This window comes from Podarcis muralis, unplaced genomic scaffold (genome assembly GCF_964188315.1).
Source record: "Podarcis muralis unplaced genomic scaffold, rPodMur119.hap1.1 HAP1_SCAFFOLD_196, whole genome shotgun sequence".
In the NCBI taxonomy this organism is placed as follows: Eukaryota; Metazoa; Chordata; class Lepidosauria; order Squamata; family Lacertidae; genus Podarcis; species Podarcis muralis.
The window spans coordinates 5,508-22,577 of record NW_027554816.1 but is presented as its reverse complement, the minus strand read 5'-3'; the positions used below and the strand labels follow the sequence as shown (position 1 = coordinate 22,577).

Below are 17,070 nucleotides of genomic sequence, written 5' to 3'. Positions count from 1 at the left end.
CAGTGCCTCTTAATACAAGATGCTGGGGAATATAAGTCTGAGGATGCTATTCTGCTCATGTCTGTCCCATAGCCACCTGTGAGAACAAAATGGGTCTTTGGTCTGATCCAGAATCGCCCCTCCTACGTTGTTATCCTGGTTCATGAACTGTTCAACATGATCAGAACCCAAGTCAAGTAGTTAACAGGTTATTTATGTCTGATTATTTTAAGTGTCTAGAAGCAAACAATGAAACCTGCTTGTCAGTTTTATAGAAATTGATTTAATACCTAGTCGTATCTCATTTTTCCAAGTAGAAACATGAATCTTCATGTCTTCTAATCCAGTGCCCCAGTCGATCACAATGCAATCTGAACTGTGTTTTAGATCCCAGGTGATAACAGAATAATTTTGCTGATTTGATAGGTTGAACTGGCCATGTAAATCTGCAATGGGAAAGGAAACTATTAAAAATAACAGAGTGTTAAGAAAACCCAACCCCCTCTTGGATGGGCATTCTGACACATGTACTTGGGAGTCCACTGGCATGTAAACACTATTTCATCTTAGTTTCAGCATCACATGATGTCCACAATTGGCACAATTAAGTGCCCTCAAGCTGCTGCTTCAAATGGGCTTAAGCACATTGAAACCAGCCCTGCATTGTGTCCTTAGTAAGTTCAGACAGATACGTAAGTCGGATAGAAATAGTGTAACAAGCAAATACATTGATTGAAATCCACTTATGCTGCCTCGAAACTCAAAAAAGGGAAGTTTGGTTCTTCATCATATTTTCTTTATGCATTCTTCTTGACAGAAACATACTCTACCCGTAGCTTTTGCAGTGAAATCTGGAATCAGGTATGTTAGTGGAGGGGATTCTCCTGCTTCATTGTAGGCAAAGATTTTGATTCTGTAATAAGCCATGGAGAGATTCAGATGCACCCAGTTCTCTGTTATGTTGAGGTATGTCTGTACGTGGCGGCAATAGTGGGGTATTCTTTCGACGCTTATATTGTAACCAATGGTATTCCTGCTTTGTGTTGTCTAATATAAGCAAAGATGAACATTAAACAGTTATTATGCACCAGAAATAAAATGACATGAAATATTGCAGGCACAGTGAAAGCTGCAGCCCATACCAAACTAAATTATAAAAGCATAAATTTTTGATGATAGATATAATTCCAGTATCAATTTTATCTCTGTATATATTTTCTTGTCTGTTTTGTAAATATCACATAACAGCCTTCATTATTACTGACTCTTACTATGGCTTGGTTCAGATGTAATGTTTGTTGACCAACCAACCAACCAACCAACCAACCAACCAACCAACCGTGTGCCTATGCAGTCCTCTGGACTCCTTCATTCCCTTCTCTCAAGCCTTAACTCAATACACCCTGGTCTGTTGAACCAGTTTCCCAGATATCCAAACTAGGAAACTGTTGTTTGACCAATCTTATTTGGCACTGCTCAAACTAATTTCTAATTCAGACATCACAGGAAACACTCGTTAAATAAACCAGAAAGTACTGAGACAAGGCACATGATGATTTGTTGGACTGGATCATTCCATCTCACCTGGCTCTTCGTCATTTATGTAGCCACAATACAGAGTAGCTGTTTGTTAGTTACATTGGTTTCACAAATTTAACATACTTTTCAAATATGTCCAAACTAGACACACTATGATATAGTAGACAGAATTTTGAAAGTGGAGTTAAAATCTCTGCTGAGCAATTATGTTGCCTGGCTGTCTTTGGGCTACTCAACACCCTGTCTATTCTAGCTGATAGGATCGCTGTAAGGATATAAGTGGATGGGGCTTTGCCTGAGCTCCAAGGAAGAAGAGTAGCATAAAAATATAATACATTACCTTCCATTTAAGAAAGATACTTATTTTTCCTTGTGCTATCTTTTCAGTTGCATTTTCCACAATGGTTGGCTTTTCAGTAAGCTCTGGTAAATAACAACATGGGAAATTTAAACCCAGAAGCATATTTACAATCAGAATTTCATTCTTAAACAAAGCCAAACAAATGACATACACCCATGATTAAATTAATATGCATGGCACTTACTATGTGGGATCATAATTTCTTCACTCCAAGCACAAACAGAACAACTTTTACCAGGGGGTTTACATCTGAGGCGAGCTACATATGATGATGATATATTTACGCTGAAGATAGTTGCATTAAAGATCCCATTCTCTATAGGAACCTGCAAATAAGTACAATTAATAATTCTCAGATTATCTGCTGGAGTTCTTCCCAAAGGACAGGTGCCTTAATTAAAATGGCAATCAGTGTTTAGCAGGGCAGTGCCAATGGGATAGGAAGGAGATGTCCGGGGTTATGAAATCCAGGCTGAATAACTCTACACATGCTTTTCAACCTCTTCTTAAATTCCTTCATTAGAGAGGAGTATTCCAAACCCTTCAATTAGTCCCTTTGCAGCTGGAGGCATATCAAAGGCACTGTAAGAATTAGTTGCAAATCCAGCAACCAAAGCAATAATTGAGCAAAATAAAAAACTGACACAGTTTGTACAAAAGGCCAGCATCATAAATTTGACACCTGAATTTAACCACTGAAACATGAGCAGTAAGAACAGTAAAAGTAGAAACAGTAAAAGGAAGAAAGCCACTGCAACATTTTAATTCGGCAACATTGAAAGTGCAGCAGAAACTCAGGGGGAAGTCAGCGCTAAGATTTTTCTGATAGTGAAGAACAAAAGAAGAGTTGTGCAGGATCTGGCCAAAGGCCTATTTAGTCCAGTATTCTGTTCTCACAGTGGCCAAACTAGATGCCCACAAGAATAGGGTTGCCATATTTAAAAAAGTAAAAACCAGGACACCTAGAAAGTTGTTGACTTTTTTATGGAAGACCCCAAAATTGTTGCACTTTTTAAAAAGAAAACACAAAAGTTGTTGAGATCCCGGCAAAGTCTGGGAAAATCCGGACATATGGCAGCCCATATTAGCCCATAAGAAGCTTTCTAATACAGATCTTATTGATTTACATACTGATATCCAGGATGAAGTTGCTTGCATTTCTTCCTTGTATTGAAGTTCATACTGTAGTACATCTCTTGGTGAGTCCCACATAATTATTAGTTTGCGGAGCAACTGATAAGCTCTTATTCTGAAGGGTGAAGGACATTTCTCTAAAATGCAAAAACAAAACAACCAAATTGAAAATAATTTGCATGCAGTTTCTCCTGGTCACAGGGTGCATCCACACTTGGCATTTAATGTGGAATTGCCATGCTTTGTTCACTTTTAATGGGGCACCCACACAACACCATAATCAGATCATAAGCAGACCCTGGGGTTCTTCCACCTTTTTTAAGACCACAGAAAGTCTGGCACTTTTCAGAACAGAAAAAGAATATAATTTCAGCAGCTGCAGCTGCACTTAGAGTTTTTATTCCATTTTCCCATCTTTTTTAAAAGGGCAGGGTTTCAGCACACATTCACTATAACCTTAGCAGTGGGCACCATTTTATCACACTTTGTTGTTGTTGGCATTCATCTGTCTCGAGAGACAATGCAGTGCGCTTCTAGGGGTGAAGTCAAACTGCTGCATAAGCAGCTTCAAAGTGACTTCTCTGGGGGGCAAGCCTGGGCAGTGTGTCTGGAGGACCTGGGCTGCCCAGATGACAAGACCCCTCTTGGCCTCACTGGTGTGGTCCAAAGGAAAGCAGAGCAATACGTTTGGCACCATTTGGGCTGCACATAGCTGTCAATCTTCCCGTTTTTTGTGGGAAATTCCCTTATTCCAGCGGCGTTTCCCACTGCTTCCCGCTGCTAACCCCGGATTGTTAGATATCTCGTAGACTGTCCCCAGGACAGGTGAGGCTGCTGATCCCTAATTTTTGAGGCTGCTGATCCTTTATTTTCAAATCTGAAAGTTGACAGCTATGGAGCTGCAGGAGTTACAGTATAAGATGCTATAATGGGGATGCCTTAAAATTAGCATTGTGGTATAATAAAAACAAATAGTTAATAATAATAAAAAAATTATACCCCACCCAACAAAATATTTTAAAAGATAAAACATCAAACATTAAAAACTTCCCTAAACAGGGCAGCCTTCAGATGTCTTCTAAAAGTCATATAGTTGTTTATTTCCTTGACATCTGATGGGAGGGCGTTCCACAGGGATCTATACCTGAGGTGATTGAATGGGCTCCACTGCAAAGGTTATAGCCGCAACCTATATCGATCTTGTAATTTATTGTCAAATACTGCTGTTTGATATGGTTTACCCATCAAACCAATTCAAAAACTGGATGGACAGTAAGCGGTAATGGGGGACGGACCCGAAAGGTCATGCATGCCAGGTGAAGACATCCCAGCCCCATCTCTGAAGTGAACAACTGTTTTAAACACAGCTAGGGGTGGGATCCTGCTGCAATTCAAGGCACTAATGTGAACAAATCCAGATACCCTTCAGTTATATGATGACTGCTATTATATCACCCCCGCTTAATATTCTCATCTCCATGCTAACTATATTCAGTTCTTTCAATGGTCTAGAAAAAGGCCTTCCCCATGTTGTGGTGAAGCCTCACCACATAAATTGTATCTGGGTAGGAGGACAGGCTTGCATAAACTGTGAGTGTGAAAAAGAATTGTATGTGTTGGAATTTGCTGGCTAACATGTTCGCTGCCCTAGGGGGAAAAAATACAATAACAAAACCAGAACTATTTTACAATAAAATCTGCAGCTTCAGACTATGGAAGAAATGCAATGTACTTGTTTTGCTGGGCACGAATGAAATTTTCTTTGTTGTCACACATCCCTCGTGGGAATAGCGGCCTGATACCCATATGGTCACGTTTGCATGGATGCGAATATGATGCTTTCTTCTTGTTAAAAGAGGCAAGGTCGTTTCCACCTTTTCACAGTGTTGTTTTGTTTCCAATTTCCTTCAGGGGAAAGGAAAGCATAAAGCAAACTCAATATGCGTCATAGATACGTTCCGTGTTTTAATACAGCAGATGATCTATAAGTGGCAAATTCACAGAGAGATAGGAAACAAAATGAAGTATGCAATCAAAAGACCAATTTTTTTGGCAGCCAAATAATCTTCTTTTAAAAGTTGCCTTCTCTTGGGAACATTAATATGCTACATTAATATTTGTGCTCCTTTTCATGAAAGTATTTTTAGAAATGCATTAGATGTTTGCAGTAAATTATAAATGGGAGGAAAAGGATGATTTGAAGGTAAGGAACCTCATCCAAGTTTCAAGAGAGAGGGTCTTAAATTTTCTGTACTAATCAAGGGCAGTCAATGTGGTACCCTTCAGATGTTCTTGGACTGTAACGTGCATCAGTCCTAACTTGCCAACATGGCCAACGGTCAGGGATGATGGGAGTTGTAGTCCAAAGGATCTGGAGAGTATCCCTGCTCTACTGCAGTCTTTGTTTTATGCTCTCTCACACAGCATTGAAATGAATGGTCACCATGTTTAGCACCCCAGCTTATATCCACAATGCTCTTTGAAAGCTCCCAGATTGTTAGGTTCCACCATGACACAGATCATTCCAGCTTCTACCCAAAAGCTGCTAAAATACTAAGCTCACAAGATCTGTCCAGGTTCCATCTCTGATGCTTCCCCTGGCTTAGCCAATCCTAGTTCTGCCTATGATTCATTTTAAAAAAATATAAAATTGATAATAGCCAGTGATCATACTTAGTGGATCTGTTTGTTTGTTGTTTTTTAAACAGTTATGTCAATATTATTATTATTATTATTAATTTATACCCCACCCATCTGGCTGGGTTTCCTCAGCCACTCTGGGCAGCTCCCGATAGAATATTAAAAACATGATAAAACACCAAACATTAAAAACATCCCTAAACAGGGTTGCCTTCTGATGTCTTCTAAAAGTCAGATAGTTGCTTATTGCCTTGACATCTGCTGGGAGGACATTCCAGCTAAAAAGAAAATTCTCAAGCCAGTTAGCCATGCAGCATTTACTCTTTCTAGAGAGACTTTGGCAATACAGGGAGATTTCACTGTTTGTTCTTCACTCTATTACAAAAACATTCCCAGGCACCACTTGACGGCACTAGTCAGCAGGGGGAAAAACTGAACCAAAAAACCCCAAAACAAGATAGTCTAGGCCAGAGCGAAAGGGCTGAAAGGCAGAATTTCCCTTGTGTCTCTGAAGAAGTGACTGCACCCTTCACTTAAACACAACCACCAACCAGCATTCTGAATGAATCATCCACATTGTCAAAAAAGAAAAAAGAGAGGAAAAGTTTAAAAGGACTGATTAGCACTGAGGTTATTTATGGGTCAGATGGAACAGTTTGTTCTAATAAAAGTGACACTGTCATTAAGAGGCAATGTTTGCACCACTTCTGCTGGCGTTTGCGTGAAGCCCGTACACAACACTATCCAAGTGACCCACAGTGGCTGCTCTCCCTTGAACAATCTTCTCAGGGCCTAACTACATGTTTCCTTAATTGTGTGGCTTGAAGTTGCAGCAAGGGATTTTTTAAAAAATGGTTCTGTTTCATGGTTTAAACCTTTACAGTGGTACCTCGGGTTACAGACGCTTCAGGTTACAGACGCTTCAGGTTACAGACTCTGCTAACCCAGAAATAGTACCTCAGGTTAAGAACTTTACCTCAGGATGAGAACAGAAATCGTGCGGTGGAGGCGCAGCGGGAGGCCCCATTAGCTAAAGTGGTACCTCAGGTTAAGAACAGTTTCAGGTTAAGAACGGACCTCCAGAACGAATTAAGTTCTTAACCCGAGGTACCACTGTATTTGTTAAGTATTTTTTTATTGGTTAAATTAAACACTGGTTATTTGTTTATTGGAGGATGCTGAATGCTGCTTGTGCTGGCTGGTAAGGAGGAGAAAGATGAGAGAGGCTACCAGGTCCACCTGCACGTCCCTCCCATGCTTGAGATCCCTCAGGATTGGGAAAGGGAGAGAAGTAGTAGTTGTGTCTTATTGACCATGGACAAGGAGTGGGAAGTTCTTGCTGTGGATATTTGTGGGCAATGACTGACACACCACTCAAGGCAAGAGTCTGGATGGGCTGGACTCTAGATGGGCTTTAAAAAGGATTTTAGAAGCTACAAAGAAAAGTAAACCCACAAAAATTTGCTTCAAGTATTCTTTCTTCCCAGAGAGACGAAAATCATAGCTGTCCTGGCCAAATAGGGACTGTTGGGGGGCAGGGGTATGTAGCCCCAGAAAAAAATACCCTTCCCTCATGCTGCTATTCATCCTGGGGCATGACAGAAACACTAGCCACTGGCACCAGACTTAAAAGGTTAAAATCCCCTATCATGTAATTAACACAGGTGTAACATTCGACTCTCAGTACACAAATACTTTCAGGCCTCACATAACCATTGTGTGCTTACAGAAACTTTGTGAATTATCTTGGACTGGTTCTATGCATATGAAAAGTGTCATGAACTGGCAGGACAAAGGGGAGGAGGAAGAGGACCCTGACGAGGGGGGCAGCTGCGACCGGGACCCACTGAGGGGATGGGAAGGGAGAAGCTGGGGTTGTGGAAAGTACACACAGGATGACAGAGGATGGCGAGGGGATGGGGTTCAGTGTCCAGGGACCAGAAGATCAGGAGCCCTCATCAGAGCCAGAGAGGCCCCCATCTCCATGAACAAGGCGGGCTCTGAGGTGTGGGGAGCAGTGGAGGGAGACTGAGGCAGGCAAGAGCCCATACCCCAGGTGGGGCTTGTCAGCTCAGGGAGAAGGTGTGTGATTCCTGAGCTGGAAGAGGCTTGGAGCACGTGAGGGTCACATGCCTTGTCAAGCCCAAATGCTGCAATCAGCAGGCAAGGTACAAAATGGAGGCAGAGCTGAGGTGCTGTGGCTACTCAACTGCCATGTTGATGGAGCTCACACTGGATGCTCTATGGGACTGTGCTTTGGGTTTGACTCTGGACTGTGTTTCCTGACTGTTGGACTTTGGACTTGACGTAATATATACGCCAGCAGGACTTGACGCCAGGTAGGCCGGGGGTTCAGAAGATTGGCTTTTGTTTCTTTGCCAGTGATCTAACATGTGCATTGCTTAGCTGTTGAATAGCCCTCTCTCTAGGGTGAGTTTTACAAGGGCTCAGCTTATCATCATTTAATTGTGATAGTTTGCTTTTGGTAGATGTCCATTAGTAAATTCCCTTCTAGCAAGCTTTACATTTTGCCATCCAATTTTATCTTGGTCTCCCTTTACTACTAAATCTTGTACACTATGCTGGTAGCTGGCAGTCCTCCACAACACAGACTCCTGCAGACATATATCTAGGAGAGTGAGACCCCAATTGCATGTGATGCTAAAAGCATCATTGCATTTAACAAGCAGGTTTTCTCAAAAATAATAATTGCATCAGCTGGGGGTGCTAACCACAGGAGACATGGAGGGGACCTTTAACCCTTCCCCTCACCAGCTAAGATCTTGAGGAAAATCTTTCCTCTGAAACTCTTTTTTAAAACAAACCTCTGGTGCATATTGCAGTTGATTTCCCAATTCCCTCTCCCTTGACTTACCATTTTAAAAACACAGTATACACAAGAGAATCTGTTGCATGGGGTAGGGGCAACCAGGAACAATTCAGGATCAATTTCTCTTCGATGTAGTAGCATGTCAGATAATCATGCCAATCTGAAAAATGAAAGCAAGCAACCACATCCATCGGGGGGTGAAGAAGTATCTCTTGAAGATTGTGGCCAGTAGTCATAAGAATCACCACTAGCAAATAGCATGGTGGAGCAGAGACGCTCACCTGACCTCCTGGCAAATAAGCTGCTACTGCTGCATCTAATTTCAGAGATTCACAGAAGGGACCATGAGGGTCATCTAGTCTAACTCCCTGAACTGCAGGGATCCTTCACCTATCGTGGGGCTTGAGCCTGTCAGGATGGATGAAGAGGAGTGGTAGGACATAGCTGTCAATGTTTCCTTTTTTTAAGGGAAATTCCCTTATTCCGAATAGGATTCCTCGCAAGAAAAGGGAAAAGTTGACAGCTATGGTGGTAGGAGGCACCAGCAGAGGAACCCACAAGGGAAATCCCAGAGGAGGAAGGCTCAGAGCCAAGGGATTGGTGGTGGGACACTGAGGGAAGGCCACAGGGAGGAGATTGGGATGAAGCTCCGGATGCTGAAGGGGCAGCAGGGTTTAGGAGCAGGAAGAGCCTGTGACAGGGAGGAGGTCAGACTCCGAGGTGGGGGGGGGGGTCAAGAGACTGATCCAAAAATCCAAGGACTCTCCCTCTCCTGCTGTGACAAGCTCCCCTCCTCCTTGGTCTTCAAGAACTCACAGAATAATGAGAACAACAGAACAGAGGTCTGAGGTTTGCAGGCACAGTTTGAGACTGCTTGGGAAACATCCAGGAGCCTTGGAGAAGTGCTGGAAGACAGGGACTTTCAGTTCCGGCAACAAGACCTGCTGGGGAGTGTTGCTAAGACCATTAGGTTGAGTTGTGTGCTTGTTTGCTTGAATAAAGAGTTAACTTCACTAACTACAGAGGAGATCTTCTTCCTTGACTGTTGACCTGCATCTGACTCCAGCCCTGAAAGAACCCAAGACCCTGAGGTTAAGAGTCTCGTGCTCTATCAACAAAGCTACCCCTCAGCACTTTTTGAATATGTGGGCTGTGAATTCACAGGAATTGGAGGGTGGCTTCTAAGAACCACTTCCCACTGGTTGATTAAAAGACAGACATGCAATGTGAAAGTCTTGCAAGATTCTAATCTTCTCTGTCACTGCATTATCTACCTTCCTTCAGAACAATATGACTCACTTTAGAGCTTCCTGTGAATTACCTGGACAAAATGTTTTTTAAACTACCTGTAGCCCTTGATATCTCATTTTGGACAAGGAATAATAATAACAACAATAATAATAATAATAATAATAATAATAATAATAATAATAATAATAATATATTATTTATACCCCGCCCATCTGGCTGGGTTTCCCCAGCCACTCTGGGTGGCTTCCAACAAAACACTAAAATACAATAACCTATTAAACATTAAAAGCTTCCCTAAACAGGGCTGCCTTCAGATGTCTTCTAAAAGTTTGGTAGTTATTTTTCTCTTTGACATCTGATGGGAGGGCGTTCCACAGGGTGGGTGCCACTACTGAGAAGGCCCTCTGCCTGGTTCCCTGTAACTTGGCTTCTCGTAGTGAGGAAACCGCCAGAAGGCCCTCAGCACTGGACCTCAGTGTCCGGGTAGAACGATGAATGGTCATTATCAGCCCTCTGTAACGTACAGGTGAATAAGAATTCTGGGTGTTGGGGATAATCCTGAGGTGGGCTTTGTTTTTCATGAGTCAGAAAGGGAAGTAGGAACCTTTACTCCCCTAGTGTCTTTACCAGTGGAAATAGGGCATAGCTGTCAATTTTCCCCTTTTCTTGTGAGGAATCCTATTCAGAATAAGGGAATTTCCTTTTAAAAAAGGGAAACATTGACAGCTATGAAATAGGGTTCCCTGCCATGCATTTCTACGCAATTGGACTATTATAGCCTGAGCCAACTGGAAAATATGGCACGCTGTTGAGATTTCTTCACAAGCTGCTGCAGAGACCAAGAAGAATTTGTGCTAGCTACACACCATACACTGGGAACTGTAGCGTTGGTATCACTACAGTTCTTTGGCACAGTCCTCCTACTAGCAGATCTCCCTTCTGCACCAGGGCTGCAGCCACCCCCAAGCGGGCTTACCTAGCAGTACCTGTGCTCCTCTGATCATCACCAGGTAGCCTGCATGTGATATCCCACAATTTATTTATTGAATTTAAACCCTCCCCAGGGAGCCCAGACCAGTGCTGAGGGCAAAATTTAAATGGTGTGTTGATCTTCCTAGCCAGTCAATGCTGAGCAATGGATGACGACGATGATAATCAGGCCTAGCACAGGTCCTGGAGGCCTGGCAGCTGCTTCAGTATGTCATGAGTGACAGTAGCAATGCCAGTTATAATAGGATTGCATACCCTCTAAGTGGGACATTCTAGATTGACAGAAGCCGCCCCAGCTTCTGATCCCAATCCTGGATGTCCCATTTTTGGCTCCTGTGCTCTGACTGCAGCAGAGCAGCACGGGACCAAAAGATGGAGTTTTGGCTCCACACTGTGGCTCGAGTTGGTTAGCGCACACCACAGCATGGGGCTAAACAGGGGGGGAAACCTTTCCTTGACCTTGTGCAACACCTCTCCTCTTCCTCCATCTGCTGCAGCACTACTTGAAGCATGTCTACAGTGCTGGAGGAGAAGGAGGAGGATGTTTTGGTCTGTGCAGCATCTCCTGACCCTTCACAGATTGGGACAAACTCCCAACATGTCACACTGGTCTGTATGGCCTTTCCCAGGGCTGCAGAGGGGGAGGTGGAAGACAGTGGACAAAGGTAGTAGGAAGGGGTGAACGAGTGAGTGGCTTGCGGCAGTGAGTGGGAGGGCAAGGAAGGGGTTGGCGGTAGGGAGTGGGTGGGTGATGGAGTCAGTGGGATGGGGGACATTGCACCAAATTTCCCTCCCAAAATCCCCCCCAAAAATGTGGGGGGTATGGTATTGGGGTCTACATGGGTAATGGATAATCAAAGACATTCACCTGGACGTAATGTGCATGAAGGCCGGCCACAATCTGAGAAATCAGAGGCGTCTATAAAAGAGAGAAAACAAGGTTTGAAGAAACGACCTTAAATGGGAACTAAAATGTCCTCTCCCACATCTTTTAAGATTATGCTTGAAAAGCTTTCCTTATTCTGTTTATGCACCTGGAGCTAAGCCTCACTGAACTTAATTGGACTTGTTTCTAACTGGACATATACAGCTTTCTACTCTTTTTTCTTTTCTTGCTATGGCCTTATATGGTTGGCTGATTATTCCCAGCTGTGTTGAGTAGGTTGCTAGTTGTAGGACTCAGATGGGAGGAGGAAGATGGGGGTCACAAAAGCAGAATTAGCTGGCTCTTTCTGTCATTGACTCTTACACAGCCGAGTACACCTAGTTGGAGTCCTTGCCTCCAACTCTACTAGTTCTACGAGGCTTCTGCTGGGCTGGCGCTTACCTGGAGTTGACATGGAGGAGCAATTGAAGCCATAGCCTGTGCCTCCCCAGACAGAGAGGCCATTACGCTCACAGAAACTGGAAGCTGTGAAGAGAGATAACCATAAGGTACAGAATAGTAGCAACCAGCTTCTACCAGAAGACATTCCTATCTAACAGCTGTTATGGTGGAGGGTCCAGATCATGGGTGGGGGGAACCTATTGTCTTCCAGACGATGTTCACTGCTTATACCTTTTTGTTTTGTTGGTGTATTTTAGTGCTGTGTTGACACTTGTAACTGAACACCAGAAGGGCTTCAGGCTTACATTCAGAACCACTCTCTGGTGGCTGGGCAGCAGATCCAGTGACAATTTGCCACAAGATCCTCACAGAGGGAGTTTCTGAATGACTATTGCAGCTTGCATGTGATGCACATGCACCAAAGGCAGCACCTGCGCATCAGAGGTGAGCTGTAATAGTGATAGGAAGTTCCCTTAGTCCAAATATGTCCACTGCTTTTCTGCCAAAGAAACAGACAGTGATGTCACAAAGTGATTTTTGTCTGTGGAAAAAGAACAATGCATGGAACTGTCATGTGATAGGAACCTCAAAGATAAATGTTTGAAGTAAAGTTATGTGAATTTTGGCTTAATATTACCAATATTACTCAATGAAACCATTTCTGTTTTGCTCCCATTTGGTAGTACACATCTTTATGAAAGATGTGTTTTTTTCAGAATTTTTTTTCAGAAATGTTGCCATGTCCAACAACCATCAAATCCAAGTTGATTTGCCAACCCAAACATCAAACCCAACATCAAACCTAAGTTGATTTGCCAACTTCTTGGCTAAAATGCTAAGCTTAGCCATTGACGGATTCTTGCTATAAAATAAACTCAATACTGAATAGAATTATTTAGTTAGCAACAACTAACACTTCATGTAACCATATGTGGTTAGAATAAATTTCTGAAAGCAGAATATTAAGCAATATCCAGCAATCAGATTATTGATGTTCTATGAATAACTTTGTAAGTACTATAAATATTTCAATGAATTCCACGTTAATAGCAATATTAAGTAAATGCCTCAAGTAATGGTTATAAAAGAGGCAAACTTGCAGTTAAAATGCATGAAACTAATGGTGGCTGAAGACTTAAGGTCAAAAATTCAAGTGGCAATAAATCAAAGGGTTACCATGCCAAATAAATTCGGACTAGTGTGTCTTCATACCAAAAAGGCCAGAAGGCCCTGTTTTAGATGACAATGCCCATTAACCTTACAATTAGCCATGCTGGTTGGGACTGATGGGAACAAACATCTGGAAGGTCCTAAGTTTGAGAAGGCTCATCTCAACCACAAAATCTTATATTTTTACTGTTTTCTTTTCAGATTTAATGTAATCTGAGATACTTGGGAAAGACTTTCTTTAGTCAAATTGTGAATCAAAATTTGCTCACATTCAACCCCAGATCTTCTATTTTGGGTGTGGAGTTGGAAAAATGATGCTTTTAAGATGATGGTGTACCTCAGTGGCGGGGGAACTATGGCTCTCCAAATGTTGTTGGACTCCCAGCTCCATCATCCCTTGCCATTGTCCATGCTGGGTGAGACTAATGAGAACTAGAGTCCAACAACATCTCTATGGTCACAGGTTCCCTATCCATGCCATGTATGCATGCACATTTCATGCTTGTACCCTGAAGGAGTCCACTTAGGAATACTCTCCCGAAGGAGCAGCCTGAGATGCTCCTGAGGGGCATAAAACTCTAGGCAGCTGCTCAATATTATCTTTCCCTTAAATTGCTAGGCAATATGCTGCCTGAAGGGGTAGAACTATCCTATATCCAAACAGGACTGTCCTCATCCAAAGGGTTTTGCAGCGAATAATAACTCACCCACTGGGAGCCAAGCCAAAACTGCGAAGAATAAACACTGCCTCATTTCTCCTTTGAAAAAGAAGCACAAGGGTAATTACTCAGTTCCATTTGCTTCAGTATATTGATCCATTACATTTGTATTCCTTCTTTTCAGGTTAGGCTGAAAGATGGTGAGATAATTCAGGTATAAAGCCAGACCATAGATTTGAGCTATGTTTACAATCTGACAAGACCTCCAGGCCTGTGTACCCCACATGTGGCAAACCCCTTCCTGCTTTAAGGCAGAACTGTATTTTGCAGTTTCACCCAAATGGTTTGCCCTGCAAGCAATGTTTGGTACTGAAAACCATGTGTCCGGTTCTGATTAGCAGGTTGAGTGTTTGACTGGTTTGATAAAATGGGAATGGTTTGTTTTAAACCAGGTAGCTAGAGATGAAACTGCTGTGGACAGAAGGAAAGCAAGGATCCTTTGATTCCAAGGGGCCTAACCTCCTTTGTTCAAGTAGTGTCAACCTTTGTCTGAAACATTACAGTGACATGCCATCAAGTAAGCTCCATGGCTGTGCTGGCAGCTTTTAACCGAGAGCTTATCTATACTCAATTGCCCACACTGTGTCAATAGCATTTAACCAAGCATTCCAGTTTATTTGTGAACAGCTTCTGTGGGTCACCTTTTGTTGCTAATTATTATTATTATTATTATTATTATTATTATTATTATTATTATTAATACCTCACCCATCTGCCTGAGCCTCCCCAGCCACTCTGGGTGGCTTCCAACAAAGATTAAAAATACATTAAAATGTCACACATCAAAAACTTCCCTTCATATGTCTTCTAAATGTCAGGTAGTTGTTTATCTCTTTGACATCTGATGGGAGGGCATTCCACAGGGTGGGCGCCACTACCGAAAAGGCCCTCTACCTGGTTCCCTGTAGCTTTGCTTCTCCCAGTGAGGGAACTGCCAGAAGGCCCTCGGCACTGGACCTCAGCGTCCGGGCAGAACGATGGGAGTGGAGACGTTCCTTCAGGTATACTGGGCCGAGGCCATTTAGGGTTTTAAAGGTCAACACCAACACTTTGAATTGTGCTTGGAAACGTACTGGGAGTGTATCTTTAACTTCCAGCCCCCCACCCCCCAAAATATCTAAAGCTGCCTAATATTTGAGTCAGACAACTAATACATCTAACTAGTGTTTTCCCCCTGGGGGTACTTAAGGGTACGCAGTACCGGCACCTCCCCCCTAAACGTTTAAAGTGTGGCACTTGCTATAACAACTTCATGGTGAGTACTGGCACCATTTTTTTCTATATAAAAAGGCACTGCATCTAACCCTGCACTGACTAGTCTGACTGGCAGCAGCTCTCAGGAATAGATCGTTCTGAATTGTGCTTCCTGATATTATAAATTGGAGGTGTAAGGGCCTGAGTCTGTCTAGATCCTCATTGCGAAACGTGTGAGGAGTCTTCACAGATACAAGAGACCCCCCCCCCCCGCTGCAGAATCATGTTCCAACACATGGAAGGCAATGAAAACAGGTGTCAACCCTGAGCTAGAGTGCTTGACCCCACTGTCTGCCTCCTGCGCAAGTTGCACATTTTTATAACGACAAAATATGGTTAGCACAATCCATTATTCTGGAGAATCTAATTTAAAGCAGGCATTTCTAGGAGAAAACCATTTCTAGACTGAAGGAACAAAATGTAAAGTACTAAGGGATCCCAAAATACACAGATACATAAACCACATCCTTCCGCTTTTGTTTGTTGGTTTAAGTTATTTTTAAAAGACCCAGAGCTTAGTAATAAAAGTTCAAAGTCCAGAAAACATGAAACTTCCATCAAACGAAATGAATAGGTTGGGATCTTGTTAAAGCATTTTCAGAAATAGCACTCCTGTAAGTAGGATCTGAAGCAGATAAAATGGAACATGTCTAATAATAATAATAATAATAATAATAATAATAATAAATACATGTCAGACAGTATATTCTTACCTTGACTAAAGTCTAAGCAGTTGAGAAGACCACATTGTCCCATGCTGAAAAGCATTAAGTGTAAATATATATTTGCATAATATATATTTTATGCCATATTTGTCCAGAGTAGAGCATATTTCTAATCTGTCATTTTCCACAATTTATAATGACAGCAAGTTCTTTTAGCTCCATTCCCCCCCCCCCCACATTTTCACCTCCCGTGGCTTAGAAGGTGTTTTTTTAAAGGAAATAGTATTAAATAGTTATGGATTAAGAAGATACAGAAGTCACTTTTAGGCTGGAAAGGTTGCAAGCCAAAGCTATGGGGAGAGCTGATCTTACAACAGAAACTGCCAAGCTCTACACCATTTTATAATAACCTACTGATATAACCTACTGATAACCTACTGATAACTTTTCCCCAAACTGCTATGTCAACAATAGGAAACTTAAAAAAAAAAGAGAAGCTTGCAAAGTAGCTTATCATTCAGTTATTATCACATTATCTATCAGGTGCTACCCTTAAAAGATTTCCCACTAAATGTCAACACCACGCAAAAATTTCCTTGTAAAATAGAATTTACCTGGAACTTGTGTGTTTGTAAAATATAGCCAAGTGGGGGAAGCCATAACTGTTTAAAAAGGTATGATACTTATTTAAATGCATAGTGCATGTGAGGCCAAAGTGTTGTGTTTGTCTCTGATCCCTTATCTTGTGTGCATTAATGCAATATTGCCAGAGAAGTAAAATGTTCTGGGCTGATAAACTCAGTGGGTCCGGAAGACAAACGCACAAGTTGTGTTAGCTGGCTGAATTGGGGCTGCTGACATATGTCTGGATTTTCCCAGACTTTACCGGGATTTCAAAGGTGGAACTGATGGCTGGGGGGAATTTCCGAAATGTAGCGAAAAAAGCTCAACTGAAATATCACAACCCTAGCTGAACTCGTGCTGAAGTTTGGCGCGGGCAGTTTCCTTCCAGTGACCTTTGCCATTCTCTTGCCCACCTGTTATAGGGCAGCATGGACCACTATACTGCCAACTTCCATATTAAGAAAAGTGAGAGCTTTGGAAGGAGAAAACAGAACTTTTATACTTTCCTTTTCAGCTAGGTCTCCATGGGTGTTAGCCAACCAAGTTCTACAAGGAGAAGACCTACTGAAATTAATGGACATGACTAA

At 42.3% G+C, this 17,070-nt stretch overlaps 1 protein-coding gene across 1 annotated transcript; it reads right to left on the bottom strand.

Moving 5' to 3' along the window:
• Nucleotides 1–202: 202 nt before the first annotated feature.
• On the bottom strand, nt 203–16,021 carry LOC144326588 (uncharacterized). The gene is made up of 11 exons (XM_077923066.1): nt 15,908–16,021; nt 13,929–13,979; nt 12,052–12,135; nt 11,593–11,643; nt 8,529–8,643; nt 4,746–4,918; nt 3,011–3,150; nt 2,064–2,205; nt 1,859–1,941; nt 810–1,026; nt 203–425 (listed from the first exon to the last, which is right to left on the bottom strand). The coding sequence occupies exons 1-11, from the start codon at nt 15,960–15,962 to the stop codon at nt 208–210; spliced, it is 1,329 nt and encodes a 442-aa protein (XP_077779192.1). The 5' UTR covers nt 15,963–16,021; the 3' UTR covers nt 203–207.
• Nucleotides 16,022–17,070: the final 1,049 nt, after the last annotated feature.

Excerpts from the sequence above, each read along its gene's own strand:
- LOC144326588 (XM_077923066.1), bottom strand. The coding sequence starts at position 15,962 with ATGCTTTTCAGCATGGGACAATGTGGTCTTCTCAACTGCTTAGACTTT. Across the intron at positions 12,136-13,928 it reads TTTGGCTTGGCTCCCAGTGG|CTTCCAGTTTCTGTGAGCGT; the intron begins GTGAGTTATTAT and ends CTCTCTTCACAG. Across the intron at positions 4,919-8,528 it reads TATACTGTGTTTTTAAAATG|GAAATTGGAAACAAAACAAC; the intron begins GTAAGTCAAGGG and ends TTTCCCCTGAAG.